Consider the following 27407-nt stretch of genomic DNA (forward strand, 5'->3'; position numbering starts at 1 on the left):
CCTCCTTGACAGTGATGAAGGTGGCTCCCCATGGCATTCGTTCAGTGGCACATCGATCAGGGCCGTTCTTTTACCACCTAAATGGCTTGGTATTCACGGCGGACACGTTCAGGGGTGTAATATATCAGCGAATGAACGTCTCTCTACAGGAGCCTACGTGATGGCGTTGGTAATGAGGTATGGGTGAGTAATAATGTTTGGATGTGGCTCTCTCTCTCTCTCTCTCTCTGTCTTTTTAACCCTATCCTTTCCTCTCCTCTCTTCTGTCCTCTCCCTTTCCTCTCATCTCCTTTACTATACCTTTCCTCTTCTCCCTCTCCTCTCCACACTTCCCCCCTCCTTCCTTCTAGACAATTATAACATAGGCTCAGGTAAGGTAAGGTAAGGTAAGGTAAGGTAAGGTAAGGTAAGGTAAGGTAAGGTAAGGTAAGGTAAGGGGAACACTGCTAAACGATTAACTGGGACACACAAGTCATATATATACGTAAGAGGAAAAAATAAAAGTTTGGGAATTGAACGAAAATCTGTGAATACGTAAATGTTACTGAAGATAGCTCTAGGGTGGTTAATCTTCAGGTGAAATAAGCTGTGGGTGGGGTTGGATCTTCGGGTGAAATAAGCTGTTGGTGGGGCTGGATCTTCGGGTGAAATAAGCTGTGGGTGGGGCTGGATCTTCGGGTGAAATAAGCTGTGGGTGGGGCTGGATCTTCGGGTGAAATAAGCTGTGGGTGGGGTTGGATCTTCGGGTGAAATAAGCTGTGGGTGGGGTTGGATCTTCGGCTGAAATAAGCTGTGGGTGGAAGGCGAATCTTCTGGTAAAATAAGCTATGGGAGGCGGATATTCAGGTAAAATAAGCTGTGGTAGACGAATATTCAAGCAAAATAAACTGTGATAAGCGAATATTCAGGCAAGATAAGCTGTGGTAGGCAAATTTTCAGGTACAATAAGCGTTGGGAGGCGAATCTTCAGGTGAAATAAGCTGTGGGAGGTGGATCTTCAGGTTGACAAATGTCCCCCGCCAGCAGCAGTTCAGCTTCAGGATGTACCACAGGAAATGCATCTCCACTCGGCTTAAGAGACGGAGGAGGCACCAGGATCAATACACAGCCCTTGGGGGACTCCTTGACGCCCGGATATAGAGAGGAATGATAAGTCTAGCATTGTTGGGTTTATTTTGAGGAACAGATAAATTTTGTGTCGTGTAAAAAATGAGAGAGAGAGAGAGAGAGAGAGAGAGAGAGAGAGAGAGAGAGAGAGAGAGAGAGAGAGATGTAAACTAGTCGAGATAAAGTAAATCACAGTCAATTAATAAAAATAAGTGTAAACAAATTAATGACGAATCATTTGGTAAATATATATTGACCGGGATAAAAATAGTATCCAAAAAATATCACGATATTCGACCATTAATTTACCAAGTAGGAAACCTTCTTCTTCTTCTCCTCCTTTCCTTCTCCTCTGTTCTCCTCCTCCTCCTCCTCTTCTTCTCACTTAATATGAAGTCATCACCTGAGTGGCTGTATCACCTTTCTTCCGTTCTTCCACTGACGTTCCCTTATGAGATTTTAACTACGTTCACCTTAGATGAGTCTCACACGATCCATTCACCGGGTTTAAATACGTTCCTTTAATAATTATTGGGCGTTCTCTTAACTTGAGTCTCACACGATTGGTTTGGTTACGCTATTTTACGTTTGGTTAGGTTTGTTATGTTACTCTATATTAAGTTATGTTAGGTTTGGTTACTCTACGTTAGGTTTGGTTAGGTTAGGTTTGGTTAGGTTAGGTTTGGTTAGCTTAGGTTTGGTTAGGTTAGGTTTGGTTAGGTTAGTGTACACGAGTCAACAACATACACTCACATCCTCATCTCCTCCCAGATGTTCTCATTGTATTAAAAGCTTGAAGCCATCCTGTAGCTCCTTGGAGACGTTATTCACCTGGAGATAATAGTCACCTTGAGACAACATCCACATGGAAATATAATTCACTTGGATATAACATTCACTTGGAGATAACATTCACTTGGAGAAAACATTTACCAGGAGATAACATTCACTTGGAGATAACATTCACCAGGAGATAACATTCACCAGGAGATAACATTCACTTGGAGAAAACATTTACCAGGAGATAACATTCACTTGGAGATAACATTCACCAGGAGATAACATTCACGAGGAGATAACATTCACCAGGAGATAACATTCACCAGGAGATAACATTCACCAGGAGATAACATTCACCAGGAGATAACATTCACCAGGAGATAACATTCACCAGGAGATAACATTCACCAGGAGATAACATTCACCAGGAGATAACATTCACCAGGAGATAACATTCACCAGGAGATAACATTCACCAGGAGATAACATTCACTTGGAGATAACATTCACGAGGAAAATCCATACATTTAATTTTAGATTCAAGTTAATGATAAGCGAACGTGTCCAAAGAGAGTAGAATCTCAGAGCAGTTTTGAGGACATTTTAAGGATACGCTGTTTCTGTGAGGAGGACGAGTGGTCATGGGAGCCTTTAAGACGTGGCTCACATGGTCATGGATAGGTGGTGACAGGTCATGAGGGAGTTGGGGGGGGGGAGGGGCATTTTATTAAGGAACTTTTTTTTAACTCAATTAGGAATCATTAATGAAGTTACCTGGAGGTTATTAGTGATGCGAGACGTGTTAAGTGGGAGAGAGAGAGTATCCAGGTGGTAAACACAGGTGGTACACACAGCCAAAAAGTCAGGCAGAAGGTGACATTTGAAGATTACGATCGATGGACGTGTTAAACGGGTATGAGGGAGACGCCCTTTATACTGGAAACGAGAGAGAGAGAGAGAGAGAGAGAGAGAGAGTCAAAATGTAAGGGGAAGTAGGTCAGGAAACAGCACAGAGAACCAGTCCGAATTAGCGAGTACACAGTCGACCGCTCAGATTTTCCTCATAAGATTAGTCACCACCAGAAGTGCTAACCACACCCAACGGCCCTTAAACACGGCGGTCATTCTGTCAGTGTGTTATCCACTCGGCCACAACCGGGAATGGAAAGACATTTAGAGTGAAAATATTTACAGTATGTTCATAGGTCAGTACATCAGTTTATTTAAATCAATTATCTACAGAAATGTCATACTCACAGTCGGTTTAAAACAATTATTTGACCTTTTCTCTACAAATTCTATACCTGCCGTCACATTCTTTTAGCCACGAACCCATAATGCCATGGAGTCCCACGTAATCATTTCGCCTCAAAAAATCGTAACTACTGAGGGAAAAATATCGTAAACTTTTGTTGTCTTATAACTCATAACATCACGAAACTTGACGTCATCACACCCGCGAGAACTCTTACTGGCTGCTCTCAGGCTATCGTAAATATCTTGGTATAGATTCCCAAAAGTTCGTCAGTCAGGATTTCCTCTAAACTACGACACAAATGTTGGAGTTACTATGGCTACAACTCTACCGAACTGGATATAGGTTATTTTCTCTTTAGTTAAGGTAAAATATTTAACTTATGAACATTTAAGAGAAAAATTTACTCTACAACCTATTGAAGGCAAGGAATATTTAAGGGAAAATTTCATCTTACGAACATTTAGATAAAAATTTCAACCTATGACCATTTAGATGAAAATTTCAACTTACGAATCTTTAGAAAAATTCGACTTACGAACATTTAATGGGAGTTCAACTTACGAACCATTGAGAATCTGTCACCTCTTCTAGCATTAATATCACATCTGTATAATAAACTTACGATAAATACCAACTACCCTTCATTTAAAATATCTAATTATGTAACAGATGAGTACGTGTATATATATTTAATTTATTTATTTTAGTAACTGTGTTTTGTAACTTAATAGTTATATGTTTTAGATGATAGCGTGTCAATTACTACTTCATTTAGTGTATGTGAGTGACACGATAGATAGATAGATAGATAGATAGATAGATAGATAGAGAGAGAGAGAGAGAGAGAGAGAGAGAGAGAGAGAGAGAGAGAGAAAGATTGATTAAGGTGTATATCTTGCATTTTAGCATTTGTAGTGAGTTTCTGTGTGTGTGTGTGTATGTGTGTGTGTGTGTGTGTGTGTGTGTGTTTGGCCTCATACATTTTACTGTTAAACTTTTATTTATTCTGGATTAAAATTCAATTCTCAATAAAAGGTACAAGCCCTCCCCCCCTTTCCTCACACACATATTCACATTTATTACACAGAGAAAACTGGACAATATGGTAACTTTCACACTCACTTTCCCAGAGTAGAAAGTTGATACACACATACACACCAATAACTTACTCTCTCTCACTCACTATCACTCTCTCACTTTCACTCTCACTTTCACTCTCACTGTCACTCTCACTTTCACTCTCACTTTAACTCTCACTTTCACTCTCTCAGCATTAGAAAGTTTTAAAAATATCTTCGCACATGGAGAAAGCACAACAAAAGCTGGAAATCAAAACAGCTGCTCCATTTATCATACACATGAAATATTATTAATTGTTTTAGTTATTTTTTTTTACAATATGTATATTAAGCGTTCACTCTTACCGAAGAAAAAATATCAAAGAGTTTTTTTTTTCACTCACATACGATAAATTTTAAATAGTTTCGGGTTTAAGTTTTAGTCATTGTCTGTCTTAGTCGTGAGTCATAATAGTGTTGTTGTGAACGAAAGTAGAGGACACGAACTGACTAACACACAACCTGGAAGTTTTCGAAATATTGTGGAAGTAAAGATGTTGTTTTGGTTTTTATTATTATTATTATTTTTTTTTCCTTTGGGTGAAATTTTTACGTTGATTTTTCCTTCCTTCCTTCTTTCCTTCCTTCCTTCCTTCCTTCTTTCCTTCCTTCCTTCCTTCTTTCCTTCCTTCCTTCCTTCTTTGCTGCAGTTTTATTAGCATCACTATTATCGTCTCATCTCACTGTTACCGTCACACCTCGAGGTTACCGTCACACCTCGAGGTTACCGTCACTCCTCACTGTTACCGTTACACCTCTAGGTTACCGTCACTCCTCACTGTTACCGTTACACCCAATCGTCCGTTACCTTTATCTTACCGTCACCAGTTCCATAACGTTACCTGTAATTTATCATCACACCTATACCCTATTGTCGACACCTCACCGTCACCGTCACACCCTACCGTTACCGTCACAAACTACCGTCACACGCTACCGTCACATGCCGAGTCACAAACAACTTCCAACAAAACTTTTCCCCCATCTTTACTAGACAAAGTTTCTCACACGGCAAAATAAAAAGCCTTTTTTTTCTTTACAATTAATACTTTCAGACAGCAATATATCTGTAAAACTATTATCAGACAGTCTACCGCAATTTCTGACATATTGAAAGTTGATCTGACAAGAACCAAGTTGACCTGACACGAACGAAGTTGATCTGACACGAACCAAGTCGATCTGACACGAACCAAGTTTATCTGACAAGAACCAAGTTGATCTGACAAGAACCAAGTTGATCTGACACGAACCAAGTCGATCTGACACGAACCAAGTTGATCTGAGAAAAACCAAGTTGATCTGACACGAACCAAGTTGATCTAACACGTACAAGTCAACCTGATATTTCTTTCATTTTATCTTCTCACTTTATTTCATTTTCTTTCTTTTCACATTTCCTTTCTTCTTCCTTAGTATAAATTTCTCTTCTCTTACTTTACACATCTTACTTTTCTATTTTCACACTAATTTATGTATGTTTCAATGATCTCAAGCTGCACTCTTTAAGCTGATCATCAGGTATTAAGCCGCACCCTTTAAGCTAATCATCTGGTATTAAGTTGCATTCTTTAAGTGATCATCTGGTCTTAAACTGCACTTTCTAAACTGATTATCTCAACTGCACTTCCATATTTGTTTATTTACATTAAGTTCCAAAAAACATTATCAAATCATAACACAACGAGGAACCGCTTCTGTTAACCTGCGCTGGATCGACACATTTTAGGACATTTCTGTAGCCTTTATACACAAACAGGGACACAAATGAATAAAGTCTTAAATCTTCTTCATCGATCTTTTGGGTTTTCTCACAATATAATTTTTTCCATTTTTTTTCAAGTATTCATGAACGCCAGTTTACTGGTTATGTTTTTCAAGCACTCATGAACGTCAGTCAATTCGCTGGCCACGTCACTCAAGTGCTTATAAATTCGTTAGCTACGTCTTTCAAGTAATTACAAATTCATTGGCTACTTATTTCAAGCACTTACGAATTCATTGGCCAAGCCTTTCAAACATTTACGAATTCATTGGCCACGCCTTTCAAGCACTCACGAACGTCAACTCCCTGGTCAGGTAAATACGTCATCACAACACCACACAGCTATATAAACAAACAAATCCGGATTCAGTTGCTCGTTCGTGACAGTCTTCATAGAAACAACAACACCTTGGTAAAATATTTTCTTCCCCAATGGAATATCTGTCCTTAAAATCTTCCGTCTTTGCGGGAATATCGATAAAAATATTCCCTCAACTCGTAGAAGAAGATGCAAGGGAATAAAGTGTCCTATGTAAACCGGGAATAGTAATTTTTTTTACAATGGACCCGGATTAATAGACCAACTCACCCGGATACACTGATTAACAGAACGGGGTAGATATATCAAGACCCGGGTAGATATATCAAGACCCGGGTAGATATATCAAGACCCGGGTAGGTATATCAAGACCCAGGTAGATATATCAAGACCCAGGTAGATATATCAAAACCCGGGTAGATATATCAAGACCCAGGTAGATATATCAAGACCCAGGTAGATATATCAAGACCCGGGTAGATATATCAAGACCCAGGTAGATATATCAAGACCCAGGTAGATATATCAAGACCCAGGTAAATATATCAAGACCCAGGTAGATATATCAAGACCCAGGTAGATATATCAACATACTCTATAAAATAATAACACTATACTAGTTGGCGATATTGAAAAAAAAAACACTTTAGGTGAGTGACCCTCTTCGTCCCCCTGGTGGTACTGTAGCAGCTAGGCGGAGGGTGTTCAGAGGAAGCTCTCCTGTTGACCGGTGTGACCCTCCGCCCTCACATACAAGCGTGGGTGAGACCTTACACTCGGAGACAGGGCTTCTGGAACCTCACGCGGCAGGTAGTCCAGGTGGGCGGTGGGCGAGACGGATGTGGGCGTGAGACTCATCTCCTCGTCCATGGGCCGAGCTGGTGACAAGAGCTGTGGGCGGGAGAGAACACGGGAGGTGAGAGAGAGAGAGACAGAGAGAGAGAGAGAGAGAGAGAATAGAATTAATTACCTGAATCTCTTAAAGCAGACCCCCTTAAAGCAGACCCCCTTAAAGCAGACCCCCTTAAAGCTAATAACAAGACCTATTTTTTCCTTCAATATATTCATTTTTTTATAAGATCTCTGCTATAAGAAGCTCAGACTTGTTCAGTATATGCTAACCCTGTCTGTTGAGTCTGTCTGTTGTCTCATGTGTGATGTGGTGTGTGGGGGGGGGGTGAGGGGGTGGTGAGCGTGAGGGGTGTGGGGAGTGTGTGTGGGCGTGAGTGAGGTGCGTTTGAGGTGTGTGTATGCTGTAACACGTAGGATAGGTTCAGGATAGGAGATAATGTCTCTGGATACAGTATATGTGGCGTCGAGGGGCAGGTCACATGAGGTCAGGTCAACTCACCGCTTGTGTGACCTCAGTAGGCCGATAAGGTCCAGTGGGAACAGCATGACTCTCAGCCTCCAGCAGGTCCGGATGGTCCAGACCCGTCGAGTCATTGGTCTCCCCTGGGGGTAAGCGGGTGGTCTCCGTGGGTGTGGAGGACCGTGGGCGTGAACGGGACCGGAGGGTAATAACAATGGCGCCCACGGCTAGTAACAACACCACGCCAATCACCCCCAACACCATACCTAGAAGGGCGGACTCTCCACCTTCCTCTTCTTCTCCTGAGACAGACACGAAAGCAAAATAATATCGTCAGTTTTTATCGACATTATCGTTTCCTTACATAAGTACCATTGAAAACCAGTACCTCACTCTCTCATGTCACACATCACAGCACCACTATAGTACCATTGTTATATATCATCACTGCTATAACCCAAAGAGCATCATTATTCCTCTGTGACATTGTAAAAGCAGCAACATTCACTTCTCCATCACGGCTGTTACCAGAGAGATGGCACAGGAAGCCTTCTTAGCATACAGTTGTAGGAGAAAACACATAGACTGCACTATAAGGGACTAGAAATCATCAATGTAACACTAGAACGGAAAATATCACCACTTGTGCGTCCCCAGTGGTACCAAAACAAAATAGAGAAGGAACCAAGAGACGACCTTGGGGTACCATAGACAAGCACACACCAAGCCGTTCATCTCTTACCACAGCGCTACTAACAAAACTAGACAGAGAGAGAGAGAGAGAGAGAGAGAGAGAGAGAACACCCTCACTAGGTACTCACTCATTCTGTTCTCTGCCGTCCTTAAGGTAAAGGTCTCCAGGGTGACATTAGCTGAGCGTCCATGACTGTTGTAGCGGAAGAGTAATATTATATAGTCCAGCCCAGGAGTCAGACCCGTCACCGAGAACAACCCGCGCTCTCCTGCAACACAACACAATGGTTTTACTTATTGGCTCTGCAACACTTATCAACCAACACTCTCTGAAACACTTTTAGTAACAGCTTAATAGGCAACACACAATTCTCTGCAACAGAAAATGGTAGATACTGTCTGCATTTTATTATAGAAAACACACACACACACACACACACACACACACACACACACACACACACACACACACACACACGCAACAACAAGAAAGAGAGACTCACCAGTAACATTATGTACAACAGCCAAGGTCTTCCTCTCCTGCACCGTCAGGAGGTACCGGGGCTTGTCTTTATCCTGCAGTAGCTCAGCAGGGTTGCTAGGTGTGGGCACGTCCTCATACCCCAGGCGGTTGTAGTCATACCCACCGTAACCCCTGTGGTGACCCAGCATACCCCCGAGGTCACCACAGGTCACCTCCACGCTCTCCCAAGTCTGGTTACTCACGGTGCAGTTCTGAGGCTTTGACGGAACTCCTGTAGGTTGAAGAATAGCGAGGGTCATGATAGGTGAAAATGGGCCCCATAGGCGTGATGGGCCCGTTTAGGAGGGCCCAGTAGGTGTAGATATAACACACTGTATACTAACCCTCAGTTACACAAGGAGGCAGCATGGCCGGCACTACACCTGATCGTCCTCACCTCCCCAACTGCAAGGTCAAATATCAATAAGAAAAACGGCAAAATAAAATTCAACGTAAAAAAATAAAATAAATTAGAAATACAACTGAAAGACAAATTCAATAAAACAACAAAACAGATCAAATGAAAATACTGATGAAAGGCAAAATAAATATAATTAAAATTGCATGAAAGGAAAGGAAAATCAAAGCAAAATATATTAAAAATTTCTTTAAAAAAATAAAATTTGATTAAAAATGTCTAAATGAAAATAAAAAAACAAATAAATAAGAACTGATAAAATAAAATAAAACAAAGACAATCAAAATAAAAAATAACAAAATAAAAACTATTAAAAAACAGAAAAAAACAATAAAAATCATGATTACAATTAAAGAAAATAACCCTAGAATTTAAATAAAAAACAGTAAATAACAGAGAATGATAAGAGTAAAAAATTGAAAAAAAAACAAGACAATGAATAACTAAAGAAACTAGTGAATAATGAGTAAGGTCAGGCGGCAACCCTCAGCTCAGCATGGAATAAATAGTTTTTCGATTATTGAGAGAGAGAGCAAGGTTTACCAGGGTAATTTTCTACAACACACCATATCTCTCACTAAATAAAATTCTCCCCTATCGTTCTCACTCACTCCTCAACAGTCACACCCTCCCACACGCGTCTGAGAAACCAACATGTCTCTGGGTTAAGTTTCTGATCCCTTCTTTCTCATTTAATCATTGTCAACATTCAACCTACACATTCATTCTCCGTAGAAACATGTTTTTTTCTTCTTGTTTTAGGTTAAATTTTCTGATCACACACACACACACGGCCCTCACACACACAATGTCTCTTTCCCCGCTCTGCTGCACAACCTCTTCCTGATTCAGTGTGTGTGTGTGTGTGTGCGTACTACCAATGAACCCTTAGATCATTAAAGCTTTGATCCAATAAAGCTTCGAACCAGTGAACTCCGACACGAATGAACCTTTGAACCAATAAACCACGAGACTACAAAGCCTCAATATATTATTACTGACCAAACAACTCCACTTACAATATTATTTAAGACTCGGTACATAATTAAGAATATTTCACGCGATGATCTGTTCCTCATGACACGAGACCTGTACGTGACAGTCATGGCAGTGTGTGTCATATTAATGAGTGTCAATATTGGTGAACGTAGGTTAGTACACACACACACACACACACACCTACACACACACACACACACACGAGGCCAGGGGTGCTGTGTTTGTCTCGTGTACACAAAGTGTTTTATGGATGGTAAGAACAGGCGAGACTTTGGTCCACTCTGGATGTTTACCTGCGTCAGCCAGCACAATGTGTGTCTTTCTTGACCTGATTCGTGGATCTTTTTTCTTCCCTGAGAATTTAAAAGTTGTTTATGGTGAGGGATTAAGACCTAGTGAATGGCCTTAATAATCCTGGTAGTTGAATCACAGAAAACAAACATGAAATATTATGTTAAAAATAGTTACATGAATTATTTAACTTGAGCTATTTGTACCACCACAACCACACCACAACAGCACCACACACTCTCACAGCACCACAAGAGTCATCCTCACCCTTACACTATCACAGCACCACACTACCACACCATCACAACACCACCACAGAACCAGCACCTAACCACCACACCACCACATCAACACTACCACTGCACCACACTACCACACCATCACATCAACACTACTACAGCACCACACTCCCACACCACCACATCAACACTACTACAGCACCACACTCCCACAGCATCACATCAACAGCCACAGCACCACACCACCACAGTACAAGAGTCGGCCTCACCACCACACGTGACTGCCAGCGTTCGTGTTTACAAGTCGCACCTGAGATATCTTCAGCAACACACCTTTGTCACCTGGTCGATAAACCTCACGTTGCTCGTCTGTGTGTGTCTGTCCTCGTGTTTGATGTCTCGTAGATGATCTCGTGTCCGTCCTCGTGTGATATCTCTCGGAGGTGCTATGTAAGTGCCCTTGATATCGATGTCTCGTTGAGGGTCTCGTACTTCTATCCGTTCTCGCCTCTTTTGAGATGGTGGACAGGAGGGAGATGTCTCGTTACTCGTTCTTTCTCGTGTCTCATGTCTCGCTAAGGATCTCGTGTCTTGTTCTCGTGCAAACTCATCTCTTCACGTAGGACTGATTTTCTTCCGTGGAATCGAATCATGCGAATCCTTTACTCCAATCATCAAATGTAATAAGGGTAATTGTCTTAAACGGAATCCAATCAGAAGAAAATCCCCTTTTCTAATCGTAGTCTTTCAAGTAGGATCGAATGTCTTTCAGTGGCATCTAATCACAATACAAACCTCGATTCTTAAATGAAACTCAGTAACAACTCTATCTAAATCCTCTTGTCCGTCAGAGAAGTCACGCAGCCAATCAACGTTCAGGTTTCGACTAACCAATCAACGTCCAGGCTTCCACGGCATTCATCTCATTAAATAAACATTATCTACAAAAAATAAATGTCAGAAGAAATAGATCGACTTAATATCATTCCCATTTATATCATTTTTTTCTTCTTTGAACGTGATAATATTCTTACTAAATTCAGTATGTTAACAAAACGATAATAGCTCCAAGAACATAATATATTTTGATGAAAGTCAAGTCTAATATAACGTTCACAAGACAGAGAACGTGTGAGGACCGACTCTGTATGGCGGGGTGAGGTGAGGGGGAGGGGTGAGAAGGGGTTCCTATATACAGTCGCCTTCACTTACACCTGGTACAGAGGCTGGCGCGTTTTGTGAAATGTGGCAACACTTTGCGATTCTTATCTAACATCCTTAGTCTGGCTACTATTGCAACGTTCCTTAGTGCCAATGCGGGAGTTTTAATACAATGTAATCAAACACAGAGTTGCCACGTACCACAATACACGTCAGCTACTGTAGCAGGTATAAGTGCAGGCAATTGTGTGCTGTGAGCCGAGACAATTACCAATTTCACGAGAGTCGGGAGACACAGCAAAAGATAAACGTCTTCATTTGTTTATCTTTCCAATCAATTACCCGCTTTGTGTCACGCGCCAAGTACCGTGGTGGCGACCCTCTGGTGGTGAGGACGGCAACTAGGCGTAAACACAGCAACTAGATACCAGTCTATGTAGATGTGAACACGAGGGCCAGCTGATAGTAGGAACCTTCACTTCCCTTCCTCCTTCACTGTACAACTCCCCTTCCCTCCCTCCCCTCACTGTACACCACCCCTACCCACCACACCCTCTGACCGAATACAAGTACAGTTCAAAGCACGTAGTTCTTGTCAGAGTGATATCGCAGACACTTTGTTAAGCCAGATCGTTGGGATTTGGACACAATGGTGATCAAGAGCTTGACAATGACCCCCAGTTTGTAGGTTGTATTACTGTTACTACCATTGTTACTACTACTACTACTACAACTACTACTACAACTACTACTACTACTCACCCGCAGGCTTGATGGTAAACACACAGGGCTCCTTCTGGTGACCGACAACATTGGACGCCCAGCAGTGTAAGGTGCCATAGTCTTGTGTCTTCTCCGGCAGGTAACGCAGACGAGACTCCAACCCCTTCCAGGAGACACGTTCGCCAGGCACTCGTTCGTGCTGGAGAAGCAGGGGAAGGGGGTGAGTTGGCAGGGTAGGGGAGAAAGGGGTTGGAAACTAATGATAGTGGTGATAGGAAAAGGGGAATGGGGTGGGAGGGAAGGGAAGGGAGAGAGGGATCGTCTTGTTTATATGTATGTTTGGTTTATGGTTAAATAGTTTATTTCAGTATACTTGTGTTTTATTTCGACAAGATTGATATGAGATGATCAGTTTAGTTTATAGATTAAGATGAGTTAATACTGGAGAGATATGTTACGTAAAGACACATACACACACACACACACACACACACACACACACACACATCTCCCAAAGGTACACTCCCAGGACAACACCTCCATGACAACACTCCGACCTGCACCTTTGTTGACAGAAGGACCTGCGTGTTTTCTTAACCCAGGATGACCTTGTTATTGTGTTACCGGCAGCTCGTCTAGGATGAACTACACCTATATTTTGTCTTGTTGTTGTTGTGTTGTTTTGGCGGAGTACACGAGGCATGAGTTGACTTGTTTTGATTCTGTGTTGTGTGTGTGTGTGTGTGTGTGTGAACCGGCTGTCTGTGTTGTGTGTATAAGTAAAGTAACTCAACCTACAGCTGCCTATTTTCAAGCAAGTTATCACACACACACACACACACACACACACACACACATCCACCACTACACCCACCCCCCACACCACCACTCCCCTACACCTCCCCACACCCCCACACACCACCTACCTCCGTCAGGGTGTTCATGAAGGTCCAGGAGAAGGAGACATTACGAGGGTGAGACAGAACCCTACACGGCAGAATGATCTCCTCTCCCAGCGCCGCCCGGAACACTGCCGTAGATGTGGACGCACAGATGGGCGCGTCTGTCGGGTTAACCGTATTAATTAGTACCGTGAAAATTTACCTGAGTATTATATTCCAAAAATCATATTACAAGAAGAATTAAAGAATTATATAACAAAAAATCATGGGAGAAGAGGAGGAGGTGAAGGAGGAGGTGGAGATGGAGGAGAAGAGGAGGATGAGGAAGAGGAGGTGATTGAGGAACGGGAGGAGGAGAAAGGAAGGAGGAGGATGAGGAGAAAGTCAAATAGTAAGAAAAGGTCAGACGAGTTAATTAATCAACACAAGTACTCTACCCTTCACAAATTTTTATACCAAGAAAATTAAACAAAAAACTTATGGGACGAGAGATTGAAGTGGCGGAAGAAGAAGAAGAAGACGAACAAGAACAAGAACAAGAAGAAGAACAAGAAGAACAAGAAAAACAACAACAACAACAACAACAACACTAACCAATTCAAGTATTTTTCGTTTAGTTTTTGTCATACGTAAATAAAAAAAAAACATTCAAAACAGAAAATTAGAAGAAGGGCGATAATTCAGGAGCTGAGAGAGAGAGAGAGAGAGAGAGAGAGAGAGAGATGGCCAGTTCCTTAAGCCATTAGAGCAAGCCAAAATATCCACCGCCAGACCTTAACGTCACTTACAGACCACCTTGATAGAGAAGAAGTGCACATTACACCGTATAATGCCCAGCTCACTGCATTGTCAGAGGAGACGTATATTTGCATTAACTCGTCCTAAATCGTCATTACTGAAGCCTTCATGACGCGGTGAAGACGCTTTGTTATAACCTTTTATGAACTAAACCCCGATGAGGTCTAGGCTATAACTTAAGTGTGTGTGTGTGTGTGTGTGTGTGTGTGTGTGTGTGTGTGTGTGTAAAGATGATGAAAAACACTAGAGTTTATCTTATGTTTTTATGATGTTAAGTGAGAAAATAAAGTGACTACTGGCAATATGCAACGTTTGGCGATATCTTAAAACTAAAACATTAATGCCAGCACGAGAATTAACAAATGCCTGGCGTTCCTTCCGTTAGATGAGAACATGATGTTTTCTACTAATATTGGCGCTCATTTATGGTCCGTGTTTTAGTGGCGCTATGTCCAGGTAGTAAACACAGAGCCAATTTCTTTAATGGCTTCAGGTAAGGCTAATGAGTCATGCTACCGAGTGACGCCATTATACTGCGTGTGTCAGGACTAATTAATAGTTCATATCAGGTGATCAAAGGTGTGTGTGTGTGTGTGCGTGTGTGTGTGTGTGTGTGCATAAAGAAAACACACACACACACACACACACACACACACACACACACACACACACACACACACACTGTAATAAGTAAGTCTTGATGAATTAAAGGCTGTGCTTTGCTCCTCACAGCAGTATCTACTCCCGCTGTGGGGACAAACTTGCTGCTGTGGGAGATAACAGCAGTTACTGACAGGGCACTATACCGAAAGATCTATCAATTAGGTAGGAAGACAACAGGAAGATAAGGAGGAAGGAAGATAACATTAAGATAACACTAAGACAACGGGAAGGAAAGCAACAATAAGACATCAACAGGAAGAAAAAACGGGAATACAACAGTAAAACAACAGTAAGACAACAGTAAGACAACAGGAGTATATAAGACGACTCACACCGCACGGTTATATTAAGAGGTTCAGACTGTGAATCCCCGACCACGTTCGAGGCGCGGCACACGTAAGAACCACTCCAGCGTCTCTTGATCTTCTGTAGGACCAAGTGATCGTCGGACACCAGTACTCCTGCAGAAGGGTCCTGTTGTACCTCCACGTTCTGAGGGAGGGAAGAGGGAGACATAGTGGTGAGAGATATGGGTAGTTAAGATGGTGAGAAACATGGTAGTTAGATATATGGTAGTGGTGTGTGTGTGTGTGTGTGTGTGTGTGTGTGTGTGTGTCTTCCCGTCAGTTTGTTTGCCTTTCTTTCTGTCATTCTGTCTCTGTTTTGCATTCTCTTTCTTTCCGTCGGTCTGCCTGTCTGTTAATTTCTTTATTTCTGATTCCTGTCAGTACCAAGGAACGATCTTTCTTTGTATTCCTCCTCCTCCTCCCCTCCCTCCCTCCCCTCCTCCATCCTCCCTCCTCCCTCCTCCTCCCTCCCTCCTCCCTACCCCTCTCCCTCCCCTCCCTCCTCCTCCCTCCCTCCCTCCACCTCTTCCTCCCACTCCCTCCTTCCCTCCTCTCTTTTTCTCTCTTTCTCTCTTCCCTTTTTATTTCCTCCCAAATTCACCAGTTTCCCAATAGCCTGGCCTTCACCACCACTCCACCACTCCATCACAACTCCATCACTGCACCACTCCCTCACAACTCCCCCACTCCACCACTCCATCACAACTCCACCACTCCATCACAACTCCATCACTCCACCACTGCATCACAACTCCATCACTCCATCACCACCACCATTACCACCAACAATCCTCTGTCCCCCACTATCAACAATCAACTAGCCTCCACCACTACCACTCTACAATCCACTACCCTCCACCACTACCATTCCACCCCCAACACTCCACCAGCATTACTATTCCACCTCCAACACTCCACCGACAACACCTGGGCTACCTGTCTCCTCAAAGCCTCTCGTTAATTAACACGTTGCACCATCAGGAAACTTTTGTTAATTATCTAGCCTCGTCGCCCCTCCGCTAAGAATCTGAGGCTAGACACTAACCCTTAATTATCACGCCCCCAGTCTGTGGTAATTAAGCTGGTAATTAACCCCGAGGCTTCCCACGTGATTAAGGCTTCACACCATCACCTCACGTACGCGTACTTATAAAATCCACGTTCATGACATTTCCAGCATCCACGTACCAGACTTTCCTTCCAGCATTCACCTACACACCCTACCAACTTCCAAGTACACGCCTTCCAACACCCAGGTACAAAATAGTCCTCCCAACAGCCAGGTAAACGACTTCACAGCGAGACACCACAGAGACCCACACTGTCACAGGTAAGTTGATGAGACGCGCCACAGGTAAGCGAGCATTTTACCTGTGTGTGTGTGTGTGTGTGTAAGGTACCTTGTGTGCTGAGGTGGGATAAAAGTAACATGGGATCAAACCAACGACTCTTTTTATATGAATCGAGTGCTGTGTTCACTCCCCCACTACACCCCGACCCAGGTTGACTACATACTTATAAATGTAGAGTTCAGTAATACACCACTTATCAGGTGCACCGTTTGATGGCACACCTGTTATGTTTACCTGTTTGGACATCACACAGTTGTAAAAGAAATATATATTTAAGCGTCTGACTAATGGCCACTTAGAGGAAAATAATTCATATATGCATTTTCCATTTCATGTGAGTCTAAGAGTATAATGGCTGCTGTAATTTGTGAGAGATACACTTACATTATGGTACCAGGTGACTTTGTACACCTTTGGGTTAGCAGTGACGGAGCAGTGAAAGTAAACATCCATCTCTTCCTTGATGCCATCTGGCTGCAGCATCCGGCCCAGGTTCAGCTGTAGCCGCGGGGAGACTATGGAGACAGGGAGAACAATAGTGTTATATGAGAGACACAGGGAGAACATAAGAATTCATTTATCACTAATATAAGATACATGATGAAACAGGTCACATATTTCTGTCTGTCTGTCTGTCTGTCTGTCTGTCTGTCTGTCTGTCTGTCTGTCTGTCTGTCTGTCTCTCTCTCTCTTCATATCATCCCATTTCATAAGCTAACATAAGCCTCTTACTCACTTCTTTAATATTCAGGAACATTTTTATCTTGTTGTTGGCATTACGTTCACCTTTTTTTTGGTACGCTGGAGAGAGAGAGAGAGAGAGAGAGAGAGAGAGAGAGAGAGAGAGAGGATCTCGTGTGAATGTTGTCATAATCCCACATTAAGGCGAGGATCAACATATAATCACCTATGATTAGTTTACTGTTTACAATAATTATAATTATGCTGTAAAAAAAGAAATCGACTTGCTATTGCGTGCGGTCTATAAAGATTACTTTAGTCAAACCTAACCTAACCTAACTTAACCTGTGTTTTGTATATGTGTTTTTGTGTACGTACATGTCTGGTTTCTCCTAAAATAATCTCCAGTGACACACACACACACACACACATGAACGTCTGTTGAGAGAGGTGGCCAGACAGGTAATGCAGACTCAGGTAATGCAATATTACAAAGTGTTTTCCAATGTCCGCCTCAACTGAAGTTACCTCCTTCACCTAGTGCTTCTCTCTCTCTCTCTCTCTCACCTCTCTCTCTCTCTTTCTCTCTCTCTCTCTCTCTCTCTCTCTCTCTGTCTACATACGAAAATAAAATCGTAGTAAAAAGACCCAAAAATTAATGTCTCAACTCCCAACACAACTGAGAAGAAGAAGAAGAAGAAGAAGAAGAAGAAAAAGCAGACACAGACAGAGACAGACAGACAGACAAACAGACAGACAGACAGACAGACAGACAGACAGACAGACAGGTAGGTACTCACAGTGAACATCAAAGGTTGAACTATTAGTCACCACTCGTTCAGGTAAAGCTGGACTGGAGGCGGAACAGCGGAGTGTGGCACCATGATCGTTCCACCTCACCTTCACCTCCAGCCACGACCTGCTCACGTTCTTCGTTGATAACTTCTGTACGTGGTAGAGAGAAAGGCTATTAGGTAAGTCTGGGAGGAGGGAGAGAGAGAAAGAGGTTTTTTTTTTAAGTTTTTTGACCATGGGAGGAGAGGGTGGGGGGAGGGTGTATGAGGTAGGTGCTGAATGTGACAGAGAGAGAGAGAGAGAGAGAGAGAGAGAGAGAGAATGTTTAATAAGTTTTGAATATGGGAGACGAAATATTAGGTCAAGTTAGGTTAAATTAGGTTAACTTACATTAGGTTAAGTTAGGCTAGGTTAAATAAGGTTAAGTTAAGTTAGGTTAGGAACTCAATGTAGATATTGACCTTCATACAATCAACAAAATGACCTGGATTAATTAAGGTTTCAAAAAAGGGGTTAATGATGATTTACCTCCGTAGCAATGACTTCCTCCAATCGTTCAGGTCGCTTGATGGTCCAGGTGAGATTAGGGGCTGGTCTGCTTCCTGTCGTCTCACAACCCACCCTGTACCGCCGCTCAGCCAGGAGAGGTGAAGTTAACCCAGTGATCTTGACGGTTCTGGGTGCCACTGTAACACAACAAGCAGTTAAGATTATCTGAGAGTTAATGGTTAATGTCTTTTTATTAACCTTTGATATATTAATTAAATGTTAGGTCTGGATTAGGTTAAGGCAAAATTGAAGTTAGTTTAGGTTAAATTAGCAGTAGGATAATATAGTTTAGCTAAGGGTTAAGTTAGGTTTAAGTTAAATTATGAGTCGTTATTAGAGTTTAGCTTAGGATGAAGTTAAGTTATATAAGGTTAAATTAGTAGTAGTGTTAATATAGTTTGGTTTAGGTTTAACTTCACGGTTTAACTCTGGGTGTTATAATATGTATCCTGTATCCCATTATATACACACATGATATATTACAATTATATATTATAATATGTTGCAGGCGAGCGATATATTGTAGTACATGATGTTCTTTTTTAATTAAACATTACAGGAGAGTAGTGGGTTATTACAGCGAGACCCAGTAATGTTTAGGTAATGTTTCAGGGTAAAATGAGTAATGTTTTAGGTAATGTTTCAGGGTAAAATTAACAATGTTTAAGGTAATGTTTCAGGGTAAAATTAACAATGTTTTAGGTAATGTTTCACGGTAAAATTAACAATGTCTTAGGTAATGTTTCAGGGTAAAATAAGTAATGTTTATGTCGTGTTTCAGGGTAAAATAAGTACTGTAATCTTTAGGGTTTGTCTCAGGGTAAAATTAGCAATTAAGAGATATCTCCCCCCAACCCTTCTCCCCTCCTCCCATGGAGAAAGACCTCACCACCCCCTCCTCTCTCCCCCTCCCCCCGGACAGATAGTGTTGGCCTGGTCGGGTCTCTTGGTGTGTGTGTGAGTCGACTTGAGTTAATGGCGCCCACAATTGGATTATGCAAAGCGCGTGAAGATGTTGGGAGAACAGCGTGAATATTCTGACTAGGAGATATAGATGGGAGATATGGCTAGGAGATGTGGATGAGAGATATGCCTAGGAGATGTAGATGAGAGATGTGAATGGGAGATGTGGATGGGAGATGTGGCCAGAAGACGTGGCTAGGAGACGTGGCTAGGAGACGCGGCTAGGAGACATGGTTAGGAGATGTGGCTAGGAGAGACGGCAATCTTCTAGGCTGATCTCTTAAGATTTTCTCGCCTAGGATCTGTTAACGAAGGTTTTTTATAATAAAGGAAAATGGTTTTATTTCCTGGTTTTTCTAGAGAGAGGTTTTAATGCTCGTTATATAGTGGTCAGGTTTAATCTATTATGAGTGGGAAAGTGAGTGGGCGTGAGTGGGAAAGTAAGAGGAATAAATAGTAAGTGGCGGAGTGGGTGGGCAAGGTATTCATTTTTTAACAACAGGGTGAGTGGGGAGGAGAGAGGGCTATGAATGGTAAGGAGAGGGATGAGTGGGCCAGGAGGTACTTACTATTCAACAGCAGGGTGAGTGGGGAGGAGAGAGGGCTCGTGGCGTTAGTGTTGGAGGCGTAGCAGGTGAGCCTCGCTTGGTGGAGGTTGTACTCGAGCCGCGGCAACATCAAGTTGTTCTGGGTCAAGTCGGACTCGAGGGATTCATAAGTCTCGTCCACTACCTTCTCCTCCAAGTCCTTCCTCAGTGTCCACCACACACGAGGACGAGGACGACCTGTGGGGATAGATAGATAGATAGATAGATAGATAGATAGATAGATAGATAGATAGATAGATAGATTGACAAAGAAATGGGTAAATGGATGGATGGCTGGCTAGTTGGATGGACTAATATACTCGCGTATATATGCATGAATGGATGGTGGAGAAGTTATATTACACACACACACACACACACACACACACACACCCACCCACCCTCACTTGACAGGTAGAGACCCTCACCTTGTCACACCTTACCATAACAAACACTAATCATTATTAACCACTAATTACAGGTAGATTCTTCCCTTCAAAGTGTCACATTAAACACAATCCTTTCCCCAGATCTGTCATGTCAAAAGCCTGGTACAGCGTGACAGCATGACAGCCGCCGAAACACCATATGACAAATCCCTTTTACCTTGTCAACACATCTGTCAGAGGTAGTGGGTCACTGAGGTCGACCTGCACTGCGTCACTCTTGCTAATTCAGTCATTGTTAGTTGCCTGTTGCTTATGGGAGTTAGTGTAATATTATGTGACTCTTCACTCCACATTACTCCACATCACTGCGCATCATTCCACATAACTGCGCATCACTCCACATAACTGCACATCACTCCACATTATTGCATATTAGGTTACAAATAATAATAATAATAATAATAATAATAATAATAATAATAATAATAATAATAATAATAATAATAATAATAATAATAATAATAATAATAATAATAATAATAATAATAATAATAATAATAATCTACCAAGAAAACAGGAAGTCCTTCATTATTGACCCAAACATCTTGACTCTAGTGGGGAGGGAGGGAAGGAGAGAGAGATGGAGAGGCAGGGAAGGAGAGAGATGGAGAGGAAGGAGAAAGAGAGGGAGGCAGGGAAGGAGAGAGAGAGAGGGAGAGAAGGAGGGAAGAAGGAGAGGGAGGGAGGGAGCGAGATAAAATGAACTCTCCTCCTTCCCTCACTCCTTCTCACTCGCCTCTACAGTAATTATTTATTAGAGGCTAACACTCCTCTCTCTCCCTTTCCTTTCTTACCTCCTCCTCCCCTCCATGAGTCCTCTCCTCCCTGGGCCCCTACCTTCCCTTCCTTACCCTCTCCCTCTCACCTCTTTCTTTACTTCCCCTTCCCTCTTCCTTTCCCTTCGCTCTCCTTCTCTATTTGTGCTTAATATTTCTTCCCGTTCCACATCACTCTACAGCCAATTCCATCCTTCCACATTTATTAACATCCCTCCGCCACACCATTCCACATTACTCCACATCATCCTTCATCATTCCACACCTCCCGTCACACCGCATCACACACCTCCTGTCACATAACTCCCGTCACACCCCGTCACTCACCTCCCGTCACACCCCGTCACTCACCTCCCGTCACACCCCGTCACTCACCTCCCGTCACACCGCATCACACACCTCCCGTCACACCCCGTCACTCACCTCCCGTCACACTGCATCACACACCTCCCGTCACATCCCGTCACTCACCTCCCGTCACACCCTGTCTGTCACACCTCGTCACTCACCTCCCGTCACACCCCGTCACTCACCTCCCGTCACGATGCAGGAGAGCTGGATTTGGCTGCCCTCGTTGACCGTAACAGTGTAGGTGACGGTCTCACCTGTAGTGCGCTTCACCTGTAACGTGGAGGGCGGCTCTACCACGCTCACCTGTAACACACAGTAACACTCATCACACCTGTCACTTAATTACAGGTAGCAAAGGGTAAATTATACACCTGTAACACACCTGTCACTTAATTACAGGTAACAAAGGGATAAAATATACACCTGTAACACACCTGTCACTTCTTAATTACAGGTAACTACACAGGTATCCACTACACACCTGACTACCCCATTCCTGAATCATAGGTAATTAGTTATATAAATTATAGTAAACATCTACCAAATAAAAGTTAATTAATACTATAACTGATGAATCTTGCACAACTAATTACACGATATGAAAATAATGAACATAATTTGTGAACGTCGAGACAATTAATTCACATGACGCTCATAATTAGATGTAATTAAATAGACAAATGATAGTTTATGCACCAGCCAACCACTCACCCAAACAGACACTCTGAGTGGCTAGATGACTCCCTCTGATTGGAGGAGTAGTATGCTCTGATTGGCTAGGTGACTATTTCTAATTGGTCGCATAACATAATATGATTGATTCATTTTCTTGATTGAGTAAATGCGTCTCTCTGATTGGTTATTATAAGCTAATCTTTCTGAGTGGCCAAATAGGACCCTATGATTGGTTCAGTAAGTCACTACCTGTGAGTGGAGAGAGAGAGAGAGAGAGAGAGGCATTCGTTCTTTCCTGACTAATTTCCTCGTGGATAAATTCCTAATAAGATTATCCTCTACTTTCTCTCATCATCATCATCATCATCATCATCATCATCATCACCACAACCACCACCACACAACCAAAACATCACCACAACCTGATACCATTACCACACCTGTACACCGTCTTACAAGAAACAGACAGGTAAGACAGACAGGTAAGATCCCCCGTAATTAGTCCCTCAGGTGTATTCTTATATTCTTAATAATGTAATACTCTCATTGTATCATTTATAAATTAATTTAAGATGGTGTTCCCTGAGGCTACACTTGTTCATTATGGTAATGTTTTGTTGAGAGAGAGAGAGAGAGTGAGAGAGAGAGAGAGTCTGGCAACTCATCAGAAGTGGAAAAAAAAACAGCCGTGGAGGAGGAGGAGGAGGAGGATAGGAGGAGGAGGAGGGGAAGGGGGTGGAAGAGGACGAGAAGGAGGGGGAGGACGAGGAGGAAGGGTCATGTGAGAGGCGGAAAGTAGCGAGTAGGATTGTTAACGGCAAAGAGGCATATAATGGTGGAGTGACTGGGGTGAGGGGAGAGTTACTGGGGTGAGGGGAGAGTAGAGAGTTACTGGGGTGAGGAGACAGCTGCTGGGGTGAGGGGAGAGGAGATAGTAGAAAGATTAAGCTGTAGGGGTGTAGGAGACAGAGAACCATTGATGTGTTGAGTTGAAAAGTATAAAAGCTAAGCGAGCGAGTGTAGCGACGTATGGGTGTACTATGAGTGTATCAAAGGGGAGAGAGAGAGGGAGAAAAGGTGTAGAAGGATGACGTGTAGGTGTAAAGATGTGGGTGTAATATGTGTAACAGGAAATAATGTGGGTGTAGAATGTGAAGTAGGGTTGGTGTAGTTGTGTAGTGGGTGTAGGAGTATCAGGGATGGTATGAGTGTAGCCTCGGGTGTTTTCATATACGGTGTGACACTAGACTTGTGTGTTTAGCGATGCACCATTAATGTCACCTTCATAATATATTTAATGGTGCTCCGGCTCTAGCTCTTGGCTGTGTAGGTGTGTGGAGAGAGAAGCAGTCACCAACATAACAACCACACCCTGAGTTAACGAGCTCCTTTATATACATGTAGACATTACCATTAAAAACGCCTCTATTACACACACACACACATACACACACACACACACATACACACACACACACACACACACACACACACACACTAAAAACAGCATCGTGGAAACTCTGAAATCTGTATGTGAGTGTGTGTGTCTGTGTGCGTGTGTGTGTGTCTGTGTGCGTGTGTGTGTGTGTGTAGCTATGACAGGATGACACACCTAATCAAGATGTTGGAATTTAGGAGTCGTCTTCATCCTCCCGGTTTCATTTTCTCAGCTGACAGGTAAGATGGATGGTGGGGGGACGACCTTACGCTCTGCTTACCATACACATCGCGTTTCCTTCCTTCCTTTCTTCCTTCCTTCCTTTTTTTCCTTCCTTTCTTCCTTCGTGCGTCTCTTAACCTAACCAACCTAACGCCAGGCCCACTTAACAGACACCACACATGTTGACTATCTCACTCACAGGAAATATTTCTCGTCTTGAACTTGAAAAAAAAAATAAGTCTAAGTAATCTAAAAGCTCAAAAAAATCCCCCCCCCCCCTCTCCCAAAATCGAAATCTGAGAGGAAAGGATTAATCTGTGTTCAAAAAAAGGGTGTGGATTTTTTTCACTCCCCAACAGCCATTCAAACAACTAATTACCTAAATTACGTCCTAACTTGAGTCGAATATTTTTTTTTTCAAGAGTCGAGAACATGTGATTTAGGGTGTTGAATAATAAATGGTAATGGTAAAAACATTTCTTTATTTATCGGGAACTGAGCTTGAGTAATTCTTTCTTTCATTTCGATTTTTTTTAATTTTTTGGAAATATATATAGAAAGAGGATTGTTTTTATAGTTACGAACCAATAGTGTATAGCTCGGTTTTATCCTCAAGTTGTATATCATGTTTGGTGTATAGATGCGTCTTTATTGTACTGTATAGATCGATAGTTGGTTGTATTACTTTATTGTGTCTAAGCATTTCTACCACACCATCACCCCCCCCCCTTTAACTACCCCCCCTTGTGTCTTACCATCTACACCACACCATTAGCCCCCTCTTCCCTTGTTAGTATTTTCACCTCACTATTCAACCAATAAGACACATCCATTCCCGTTTCGTCTCCCCGTCAGACCAACATGAGTTATTGTTACCGTGTTATCCACCTCAGGAGTGCCTAAGACAGGGGCCAGGGAGGTATTCCGTCACTCACCCACAATACTAAGGCGAGAAAAACACATCTATATGCAAAAATATCATTCTCAGGAAGGCTTCTTTCTGGGGGTAGGAGGTCATTGTTCATCTCCGTGTTGTGGGTGGGATATTCTCATCTAGGTGGAGGAGGTGGAGTGGGGAGAGGATAGAGTGGGGTGGGTGGAGGTGTAAGAGGGCTATGGTATGGGTGGAGGAGTTAGGGTGGAGGTGGAAGGTCTAGGAGTGGAGGGTGGGTGGAATACAAAGGTAGAGACAGAGACAGAAAGAAAACAACTCCATATTACTGCCAGTACTCCAGTGAAAGGTAAAGGCATACCAGTACCTACCCCAGAGCTGCCCCATTAAGCCATCATGGAGGAGGACAACTACCTTTACCTCCTGAATTATATAACAGGTAGTGAAGGTGAGTCGCCCAGGTGTACATTAGTGTGGGAGGGACGCCATCTGAGCTGTTTAGGCCTCTGGTGTCCACTCCTGCCTGACCTGTGTCACTGAGTCTAAGGGCATGTAATGGTGCTGTGAGGGACGCATTAAAATCCTCCTAACGTGTGTGTGTGTGTGTGTGTGGGGGAGAGAGAGAGAGAGCACACATGAGAATAAATAGCGTCTTGAGAATTCTTATCTCCGTGGAGTCAGCGTCGCGTCCTGTTGTCTTATGAGGAAGAGTGAGGTGGGGTGAGGTGGGGAGGTGAGGTGAGGAGGTGAGGGAGTGAAGAGGAGGTGAGGAGTGAGGAGGGAGGGTGAGGGAGTGAAGAGGGAGGGTGAGGGAGTGAAGATGGAGGATGAGGGAGTGAAGAGGGAGGGTGAGGGAGGAATGGAGAGAAAGTGTGTAGGAGAACTCTGGGTGTGAGATATTAACTTTGGGATGGTCATTCACAGATGTTTTGAACTAGACTGACGCTGTACCCACACCCTACACCCACACTACACCCACACCCTACACCTACACTACACCCACACCCTACACCCACACTATACCCACACCACAGTACACCCACACAACACCCACTCCATCAGCACTCATGCAGAAAACCCACACACATCCACAGCCCATTCTCTACTACCTATACCACCCACACTGTTGTTCACAAGGCAACGACACGCTATTAACACACACACACACACACACACACACACACACACACACACACATATGTAGAGACAAACAGAGACACACACAAGCTTAATATTCTACAGCCTCTGATGTTTGGTCAGAACTATTTGTGCAGTATCCGATTTAGGGCAAGCGTGCGTGTGTGTGTGTGTGTGTGTGTGTGTGTGTGTGTGTGTGTGTGTGTGTGTGTGTGTGTGTGTGTGTGTTTGTGTGTGTGTGTGTGTGTGTGTATGTGTGTGCGTGTGTGTGTGTGTGTGTGTGTGTGTGTGTGTGTGTACATACAATATATGTACACGTATATATATCTTATCATAGTTTTAAGTTCTTTTAAAAAAAATAATAAATAATAAATATAATAAAGTACATTCACCTGTTGTGAGTAAGTATACAACTCTACAGGTGTATTAAAAACTATTGTGTGTAATAATGTAGTGAGAAGTATACAGTATAAGGCCTTATCGTGACCCATGAACCTTTAGTACAACGTTAAGAAACACAAAGAGAAAATATGTAAAACTTTGAGAAAATTAAATAGCAAGAAACGTCAACATTGACTCTATATTAATAACTTACAACCTAACCTAACCTAACCTAACCTAACCTAACAGTAGTGATGATGATGATGATACAATAGACGTTATAGGTAATAGAAACCGTCTAATGAGCACCTTTATAGTCTCACCTGTTTAGAAACCTCGACTCTGTTACAATAATGAGAACGTACCTTGGATGGTGCTCTCATGGTCTCTTAGAGAACAACAAGACACCGTTTTCACATATCTAGAGAACCAATCGGTTCTCTAGAGAACTAGTGGCATATGACAGTCATGAGAGAACGAGTCGCATATGACAGTCATGAGAGAACTAGTGGCATATGACAGTCATGAGAGAACTAGTGGCATATGACAGTCATGGGAACATACCTCAATGGTGGTCGTCTTGGATGGGGCTCTCATGAAGTCCACACGACACTCATATCTGCCAGCGTCCTCCAGCGTGGCGTCCTTGATCACCATATGGGCTGGTGAGTTAGGCTGAAAGGTGGTTCTGGTGGAGTGAGGTGTGTGTTGGCGGTACCCCAGTGAGGTGTCACGAGCGTCGT

General features: G+C 42.8%; 1 protein-coding gene across 2 annotated transcripts; it reads right to left on the reverse strand.

Annotated features, from left to right (window-relative positions):
• Positions 1–2698: 2698 nt before the first annotated feature.
• Positions 2699–27407, reverse strand: LOC121857442 (hemicentin-1-like). Of its 2 annotated transcripts, none has more exons than XM_042353495.1 (13): positions 27229–27407; positions 22102–22222; positions 20326–20541; positions 18773–18930; positions 18250–18394; positions 17153–17283; positions 15402–15561; positions 13633–13769; positions 12746–12905; positions 8856–9107; positions 8481–8621; positions 7699–7961; positions 2699–7238 (listed from the first exon to the last, which is right to left on the reverse strand). In XM_042353495.1, exons 1-13 carry the CDS (start codon positions 27319–27321, stop codon positions 7053–7055), a joined length of 2163 nt encoding a protein of 720 aa, XP_042209429.1. In that variant the 5' UTR covers positions 27322–27407; the 3' UTR covers positions 2699–7052. The 2 variants fall into 2 exon arrangements, with proteins under 2 accessions (XP_042209429.1, XP_042209428.1); XM_042353494.1 differs by having other exon boundaries at positions 12746–12962.

Source organism: Homarus americanus, unplaced genomic scaffold (genome assembly GCF_018991925.1).
Source record: "Homarus americanus isolate GMGI-L3 unplaced genomic scaffold, GMGI_Hamer_2.0 scaffold15541, whole genome shotgun sequence".
Taxonomy (NCBI): domain Eukaryota; kingdom Metazoa; phylum Arthropoda; class Malacostraca; order Decapoda; family Nephropidae; genus Homarus; species Homarus americanus.